The following is a 9,631-nucleotide window of genomic DNA, read 5'->3' as shown; positions in this document are numbered from 1 at the left end:
CAAGACCCTGCAGTTGCGCAATATGTCGTAAATAAAAAGAGCATAAATGTGACTGTAGTCGTGTTTTGTCATGTCAACTCGCAAACTAGAGAGCTAGCAACCTAAACGGTAGCCTTCAAGTTATTTCCTTTAAACTTAAATAGCCAAAAACTTACCACTTCCACACGGATAGGGAGGATAACTATTAACAGTTATTTAACCTTTAACATGAACATTAATCAAACGTAATAATTTTTTCCTGGGTACATGATACCATACAGCATCCATATCAAACTTGCGCGGGGCCGCACTAACATTAAACTTTCATATCAAGGCGGGGGCCTCAAACTGGTGTCCTGCGGGCCACATTTGGCCACATTGCAGGGACTACATGCTTATTTGCTGACTGCTTTCCAAAGAAACAGACATCCAGACGGCTATTACAGTATTTTCCGGCTTACAAGTCGGAGCTTTTCTTCTTGTCACTCACACAAAGCAATGACCCGGATTCACACAAGTTGCAAACATGTAGTCTGCGCCAATTTATTAGTAATTGTGAGTTTTAAAAAATGCAGTAGTTTACAGATGCATGGGGGGGGAGTGCAGTATAAAACACAAGTGTTCATTTTTGATAAATACAAAGTCAAAAAGTGCTGCGAACGAACACTGACACCTCGGTTTTTCAAACTTTTTTTTTTTTTTTTTAAGGCAAGTGACAACTGAATTTAGTTGCTACAAATGAAAGTTAATGCAATTTCTATACAAGTACAGTTATTAATTTGCATCCGGTGTGCTAAATGCTGCTTTGCTGATTTGCATAACTCAATAATTGACATCTTACTGTATATTTATACTAAATAAGATATGAAAATGCACTACTAATATCAAATGTGATAAATTATAAAACACTTTCATACACAATAATGCAATAACTATTCTGTGTTCAGTTCAGTGAGGATTATGATTCTTTTTGTGATCATGTTTTTCCCAAAAATTATGAATTCTAAATCCAAGGCACAGGGGTTTTTTTAGTACAGTATCTGATTGGACGGGGAAACAACACATACTAACATTCAAATGACACAGATCGATATATATAACATGAATTAAAATACAGTATTTCCCTACAGTACAGTACAGCTAGTTAGTAAAAAATGATAACATTGTTTACACAATATTTCACATTTGGGAACATCTCCAGCACCGATGCTTATGAAATAGATAAAAAAAAAAAAAAAAAAAACAACCCTGATGACTGTGTGACATTGAGTGCGTGCATATATGTGTAGGTCGCTGGTTCTTTATCGACCTTGTAAATAAAAAAACAAGGCATTGAATAAACCCTCAAAAAAATTATTATTATTATTATTCACACCCGAATCTGATACGCGCTCATGTCTCCGGATGCTTTCTGTTCCAATGCCGCTTTCTCTCCAGAGGGACTGAAACAGAAAATATCCAACCGTAGTTATGCTTAGACTTATACAGAGATGAGGATTAATGGATTAATTTAATTAATCTTACCGTCTCTCAACACGGCTGATTCTGCGAAAGGGGCTTCCTGGTCCTCTGAGGGGCGAGCCCATGCTGGTTCTCCTGTCTTTGGTGGGAGAAGACGGCGTCGCTTTTCCGATCTGCACAAAAAAACTCATTAGTCTTATTATATATAAACAGTATAAAAATGTTATTGGCGTTATATTAAAATATGGTGGTGGTAGTGTGATGGTCTGGGACTGTTTTGCTGCATCAGGGCCTGGAAGACTCACTGTGATAAACCGTTTTATGGGCTCAGCAATATGTAAGCTTTTCGATAGCAGTGGAATAATACACACTGACATTTTATTATAAAATTTAGTTTGGAGCTCGTTTTTGTCCCATAAGGAAGTGCATATTGCGTTATCGGGTACATACTAAATTTTTCAATTGTCTATTGTCATTGTACTATATGTCTTGTCCTCCAAACGCTAGTTGTGTGTTGTTTAATTAATATTTATTTGTCATTATGTAATGGTGACTCAGGTCAATTGAACTCATCATAAATACTGTAAATTGAAAAAGTTAATCCATGTATATATATCACTATATTGACTGTTACTATGGTACCCATTATGTCATTGTATGGTCATATCACCTTGTACTTTGGTACGTGACAAAAAAAAAGTAATAATAATTAAAAAAAACTTTAAAAAATTTTAAAAAATTCTTTAAAAAAATAAATAAAAAAACTTTAATTATATTAGAAAGCAGGAAGTGAACAAATGTAACAGTTACTGATTGTAAAAGTACCAGATGGAGGGGTAGGATTTAATAAGCTTTGCTTCTTCCTACTCCTTTTGGACATGTGGAACTGGGAACTGATTATGTGATGCATTCAATTGTAATCTGATGCATGTTCAAAAGAAATAAAACCATTAAAAAACATTTTTTAATTGAAAAAAAACAAATGAAATTTTTTTAATTTAAATTTTTATTTTTTTTATTTAAAACAAAATTTTAAAATTAAATAAAAAAAATTAACTAAAAAAACTTAAATTATATTAGGAAAGCAGGAAGTGAACAAATGTAACAGTTACTGATTGTAAAAGTATCAGATGGAGGGGTAGGATTTAATAAGCTTTGCTTCTTCCTACTCCTTTTGGACATGTGGAACTGGGAACTGATTATGGGATGCATTCAATTGTAATCTGATGCATGTTCAAATGAAATTAAACCATTAAAAAAAACTACAAAAATGTTTAAAAAATTACAAAAATGTTTAAAAAATTACAAAAATGTTTTAAAAAATTACAAAAATGTTTTAAAAAATTACAAAAATGTTTTAAAAAATTACAAAAATGTTAAACAAATTACAAAAATGTTAAAAAAAATTAAACTATTTTTTTATTAAAAATTTTTCTTTATTAAATTATATTAGAAAGGCAGGTTTCTATTGTGTAAGTGGTTCCTATCAATACTGCTGTTCAATTCCCTCAGAGAAACTGTACCTGCTGTAAGACCATGCCGGGTTTTTTTGGGGAAAAGCGGCTATAGCAAAGATCATGTGAAATCGATGACGCCTGGAATTATCCAGAAAGCTAAAACCAGTGCCAGATTGTATCCTACCTTGAGCCTCATGTCTCTAGTGTGTCTCTCCAGCTCTTTCCTCAGCTCCTCCTTGCTCAGTTTCTCCACATCCAGCACCGAGTGCTTCCACTCGATCTGCTCCACGCTGTGAGGATCGTGCGACACATACTGGCCGATCTTCACCTTTTGAAGCGTGTGCCAGTAACCCCTGTAGGCTCCTTCGAAGTCCTGTACCAAGTCCAGAAGTGTCCGATGCTCCAGGGGTTTGAACATGAGGTCCTCACGGCGACTCATGCCCAGCGCGCCGAAACGCCCGGCGCTGTGGACTCCGAGCACAATGTGGTGGAAGTGGTTCCCTGAGAAGTGAGACTTAAAGCTGAGAGGGAAACGCTCCACGCCTGGCATGCTGTTGGTGAGGTAACTTTGAGGTGGGGGGGGGGGGGGGCGTCAGTCAAGGAAATGGGCTCATATCATAAAAAATATGATTCATAATTGTACGAAATCCTGAGCTAAGGTAAAAAAGATACATCCCCAGGATCACTGCCTCCAGGCATTTGATTGGCAGGGCTTCACGCGTCATCTCCTTGGCGATGTCCATCAACCTGTGGAGAAAAATATGACAATAAGATGACCCAAATATGAATATTATCGAGTTTTGAGAAAATAATCTATACTATATGAATAATATTGATATTATGTAAACCAAAACATATTGATATAAGTTATATATACTGTGTTTAGCTTTGTTATTAGTATGAACTTAGTTGGTTTCCCCATCTTATTCTCATTATTACTACTAGCAGTACTACTTGTAGTAGTAGTAGGCTAGTATTAGTAGTATTAAAAATATATATATATCAATAAAAAAATATCAAATTATTTAGGGGGGGCATTAAGAACATATTTTTTTAATCAATAAAAAATATCAAATTATTTAGGGGTGCTTAAGAACATAATTTTTTTATCAATAAAAATATCAAAATATTTAGAGGGATTAAGAACATATTTTTGTAATCAATAAGTAGTAATACTTGTAATAATAATAATCAAATTATTTAGGGGTGCGTAAGAACATAAAAAATCAGTAAAAAAAATCTAAATATTTAGTCGGATTAAGAACATATTTTTTAATCAATAAAAAATATCAAAATATTTTGGGGGATTAAGAACATATTTTTTTAATCAATAAAAAAATATCAAATTATTTAGGGGGGCTAAAGAACATTTATTTAAAAAGTTTAAAATATCAATAAGAAATATCAAATTATTTAGGGGTGGTTAAGAACATTTAAAAAATCAATAAAAAATCTCAAATTATTTAGGTGGCTTAAGAACATAATTTTTTTAATCAATAAAAATGTCAAATTATTTAGGGGTGCTTAAGAACATATTTTTTTAATCGATAAGAAATATCAAATTATTTAGGGGTGCGTAAGAACATAAAAAGTCAATAAAAAAATCTAAATATTTAGGGGGATTAAGAACATATATTTTTTAAATCAATAAAAAATATCAAAATTATTTGGGGAATTAAGAACATGTTTTTTTTATCAATAAAAAATATCAAGTTATTTAGGAGGGCTAAAGAACATTTATTTTTTTTTAATCTATAAAAAAATATATTATTTAGGGGGCTAAAGAACATTCAATAATTTTTTATTAAATTTAGTTTAAAATATCAATAAGAAATATCAAATGATTTAGGGGTGCGTAAGAACATTAAAAAATCAATAAAAAATATCAAAATATTTAGGGGGGCTAAAGAACATTTAAATTTTTTATCTATAAAAAAATATTATTTAGGGGGCTAAAGAACATTTAATAAAAAAGTTTAAAATATCAATAAGAAATATCAAATTATTTAGGGGTGCTTAAGAACATTAAAAAATCAATAAAAAATATCAAAATATTTAGGGGGATTAAGAACATATTTTTTTAATCAATAAAAAATATCTAATTATTTAGGGGGCTAAAGAACATTTAATTTTTTTTAATCTATAAAAAATATATTTTTTAGGGGGCTAAAGAACATTTAATAAAAAAGTTTTAAATATCAATAAGAAATATCAAATTCTTTAAGGGTGCTTAAGAACATAAAAAATCAATAAAAAATATCAAAATATTTAGGGGCATTAAGAACATATTTTTTTAATCAATAAAAATATCAAATTATTTAGGGGGGCTAAAGAACATTTAATTTTTTTTATCTATAAAAAATATATATTATTTAGGGGTGCTTAAGAACATTAAAAAAATCAATAAATATATCAAAATATTTAGGGGGATTAAGAACATAATTTTTTAATCAATAACAAATATCCAATTATTTAGGGGTGCTTAAGAACATATTTTTTTTAATCAATAAAAAATATCAAAATATTTTGGGGGATTAAGAACACATATTTTTTTAATCAATAAAAAATATCAAATTATTTAGGGGGGACATTTACATATAAAGAACATTTAATAAAAAAGTTTAAAATAAGAAATATCAAATTATTTAGGAGTGCTTAAGAACATAAAAAAAATCAATACATATTTCAAACATATTTTTTTAATCAATAAAAAATATCAAATTATTTAGGGGGCTAAAGAACATTTAATAAAAAAGTTTAAAATATCAATAAGAAATATCAAATTATTTAGGGGTGCTTAAGAACATAAAAAAAACAGCCTCCAAATGGCTCATGGGCTACACATTGGACACCCATGACTTAAAAGTCATATATTTAATAATCAACAATGATATGTATTTCCTTACGCCGTAAGAGGCCGGCTCTTCTTTATTTCAAAAAACTGCGTCCCGGTGTGATTGTACCTGTAAAGTACAGTTAAGGCCATATGAATCATAGAACACTGAACACACAATAGGTCAATAGGATATTATTATATATTATTGGTTACTGTATTACAGTAGAACCCGTTTATGTTGACCTTCATTAAGTCCCGCACATCTAAGTTAGTTGATGTCAACATATATACATATTTAACCAGGCTGCACGGTGGTAAAGTGGTTAGCGCAAAGGGCTCACATCTAGGAGACCCGAGTTCGATTCCACTCTCTGTCATCTCTGTGTGGAGTTTGCATGTTCTCCCCCTGGTTTTCTCCGGGGACTCCAGTTTTTCCTCCCGCATTCCAAAAACATGCTAGGTTAATTAGCGACTCCAAATTATTAATTAACTCATTATTCACATTATTCCAACAGTAAAATATGGTGGTGGTAGTGTGATGGTCTGGGACTGTTTTTGCTGCATCAGGACCTGGAAGACTCACTGTGATAAATGGAACCATGAATTATTGTTATACTGTTCACAAATATGGCTGCACGGTGGTCGAGTGGTTAGCGCGCAGACCTCACAGGGTTCAATTCCACCGTCGGCCATCTCTGTGTGGAGTTTGCATGTTCTCCCCGTGCATGTGTGGGTTTTCTCCGGGTACTCCGGTTTCCTCCCACATTCCAAAAACATGCTAGGTTAATTAGCGACTCCAAATTGTCCATAGGTATGAATGTGAGTGTGAATGGTTGTTTGACTATATGTGCCCTGTGATTGGCTGGCCACCAGTCCAGGGTGAAGACAGCTGGGATAGGCTCCGGCACCCCGCCCCCGCGACCCTCGTGAGGATAAGCAATAGAAAATAAATGAATGAATTTGTAACCCGCAAGGTATGCTGGGCAGTCCCCAATGCATTGGCTTTGTGGGTTCCACTGTTGTCATCTGATTAGTCGTTTTCTTTGAATGTTTGACCAGTTTTTTTTTCTCACATGGACCAAGAATTCCAGGTTTTAAATATTGTTTGGGTCTTAAAGGATACTGCAATTCCCTGATGTATTTCTGTATGGCTTCCAGGCGCTGCGGGACCGGGGTGGTAGGCTGGTATGTAGGCACACTCGGAATCGGAATCTGTGAGACACAGCATATAAACAAGTGTCAATTATTTTTGCGACCCAGAACCGTTATTCCTAAATGTGTAAGATGACCGTCCATACTAGGGTTGCATAATAATTGATTTTATTAACAAACGATGCCATTTTACACAAGGATTCGTGCTGGGTTGTCCTTGACATGATGGCCGACTTTCATCCGTTGACGGTAGAATTGACTGACTTTTCTTGTCTTTATTACCAATAAGTCAATGTTCTTGATTTGATGGGTTATTATGTGCTTTTATTCATTTCTATTAAGAAAGTCTCATGAAAAACAGCAGAAAGATCATTGGAAGTTTCACTAATAAATAATAAAATTATTTATAAAAAATTATAAAATCTATATAAAAATATATAATTATATAAAATAAATATTTAAATACTAAATAATAAAAAGATATAATATAATTATATCAAAATATATTTAAAATTTAAGCATGTAATGTAAAAAATATAATTTATAAAATTATTTATAAAATTATTTACAAAATTATGTATTTAATTTATTCATTTCTATTAATAAAAGTCTCATGAAAAACAGCAGAAAGATCATTGGAAGTTTCACTAATAAATAATAAAATTATTTATAAAAAATTATAAAATATATATAAAATATATAATTTTATATAATAAATATAAAATAAATAATTGTATTATTTAAATAATAAAACATATATAAAAATATAATTATATAAAAATAGATAAAAAATGTAATGTAAAAAAAAATTATAATTTATAAAAATAATTAATAAAATAATTTAAAATTATTTACAAAATTATGTATTAATTTTATTCATTTCTATTAATAAAAGTCTCATGAAAAATAGCAGAAAGATCATTGGAAGTTTCACTAATAAATAATAAAATTATTTATAAAAATTATAAAATATAAATAAAAAATATAATTTTATATAATAAATATAAAATAAATATTTAAATAATAAAAAATATATAAAAATATAATTATATAATATATAAAAATGTAAGCATGTAATGTAAAAATGTAATGTAATGTAAAAAAATATAATTTATAAAATAATTTTTAAAATAATTTATAAAATTATAAAATTATTTACAAATGTATTTATTATAAAATTAATAAATAATTTTGTTCAATAAATAAAATATATATAAAAAATATAATTTGATATAATAAATATAAAATAATAATATGATTTAAATAATAATAAAAAACATAAAATATAATTGTATAAAATTATATAAAAATGTAAGCATGTAATGTAAAAAATATAATTTATAAAAAATAATTTAAATTAAAATTAATTTAACATAAATTGTACAATTATTTACAAATTATTTATTAATTATAAAAAAATAAAATTATTTAATAAGCCTGAAAATGATGGAAAAACTGGTTTGCAGGTTTACCTTGGGTAGGTCAGTGGCAGCACGGATGCCCTTCCCCACGGCCTCCCCGTCCGGGTGGATCCGAGCCACATGGCGCCACATCCTCTCCCACGTCTCCTCGTCCACTGGGAGGCCACCTCGGTTCACATAGAAAGGCACCCCTCCGTCCCTCAACTCTTCATCCCCTTCGTCCTCCTGCTCCTCATCCCTTTCCTCCACGGAACCCATGGTGGTCCTCAGCATCTGGAGCAACTGAGTCCTTCAGCCAGAAACGGATCTCTTGTTCCACTTTTAGAGGTTTCTATACGATCATTCCGGATTATGGCACGACTGATTCCAATGTTTTAAGAGGTATTATGTTTCATAATGAGGCTGAAGGTGAGTAGCACCGGATATTTCAGTACTGAATATCTCCTTGACTTTGCAGGGACTCAAACAAATGCAATTGTTTCCATTCACCGGTCACCCCGTTTCCAGTCACACGGATGTGAGCATAAAGAAACCCATAAAGGTAATTAATAAATATATCCACTCTTCACTGCACAGCCAAGAATAGAATTAAGCCATCAAAGCTTTATAGATGACGAATTTCCTGTTACAGTACAGTCAGATGTCATTCACAGCAAATATATCCATAAAGCGACCCGTTCGACAAACAATTTCTAATCGTTCTCTTCATTTCCGTTTCTCGGCATTAAAAAAAAAGTATTCCCACGTACTCGTAAATCGTTTTATTGTTTAAATGCTGCCGGTTCGAGCCAAAAATGTGACGCCTCCCATCCGATAAAGCGACCGACACTCCCTGTTTGCCCTTTATTGCGCATGCGCACAACGAGGAGGCTGCGCTCAGACGTGACGTATGGGACGTTCAAGTGCACTCGTAAAAGTCAATGATAGTTACGGTATGTTTATTTCAAGAAAATGACAACAAAACGTGTTATGTTTTGAATCGATTTGCTAGCATAAAACGTTTTGTGTGTCGTAGTCATAAAAGTTAATAAAAAGTTCAAATATTCTAACAATGAATATCAGTATAATTATGTACATGTGTAGCCGGTCTAGCCGACCCTCTCTTGTCTCACGGTGATCAAACTCTGCGTTGTGTTGTGTGAACAGATGAGATGGGATTCACCGCTGTTTTGCCAGTGGAGCAGGATTTATTCGAAATCAGCTGTGCGAACAAAACAAAATCACTACAGCAGCTCGTCTCTCCTCAGCGGGATCTCGCGCCATCTGAGGAGAGTACCGCGAAACTGCAGGGAGTGCCTTCCTTACAGGAAGTCACCAAAATAAAA

General features: G+C 31.8%; 1 protein-coding gene and 1 long non-coding RNA gene across 2 annotated transcripts; one reads left to right on the top strand and one right to left on the bottom strand.

The window, feature by feature from the left end:
* Positions 1-436: 436 nt before the first annotated feature.
* Positions 437-9,135, bottom strand: LOC131140431 (tubulinyl-Tyr carboxypeptidase 1-like). Its single transcript, XM_058090857.1, has 7 exons — positions 8,358-9,135; positions 6,857-6,945; positions 5,804-5,860; positions 3,570-3,644; positions 3,082-3,463; positions 1,504-1,613; positions 437-1,421 (listed from the first exon to the last, which is right to left on the bottom strand). The coding sequence occupies exons 1-7, from the start codon at positions 8,577-8,579 to the stop codon at positions 1,349-1,351; spliced, it is 1,008 nt and encodes a 335-aa protein (XP_057946840.1). The 5' UTR covers positions 8,580-9,135; the 3' UTR covers positions 437-1,348.
* Positions 8,329-9,595, top strand: LOC131140436 (uncharacterized). Its single transcript, XR_009132410.1, has 3 exons — positions 8,329-8,687; positions 8,764-8,847; positions 9,453-9,595. It is a non-coding gene; the product is annotated as an uncharacterized LOC131140436 (long non-coding RNA).
* Positions 9,596-9,631: the final 36 nt, after the last annotated feature.

This window comes from Doryrhamphus excisus, chromosome 13 (genome assembly GCF_030265055.1).
Source record: "Doryrhamphus excisus isolate RoL2022-K1 chromosome 13, RoL_Dexc_1.0, whole genome shotgun sequence".
In the NCBI taxonomy this organism is placed as follows: domain Eukaryota; kingdom Metazoa; phylum Chordata; class Actinopteri; order Syngnathiformes; family Syngnathidae; genus Doryrhamphus; species Doryrhamphus excisus.
The sequence above is the reverse complement of the archived record's forward strand: the minus strand, read 5'-3'. Positions and strand labels throughout refer to the sequence as shown.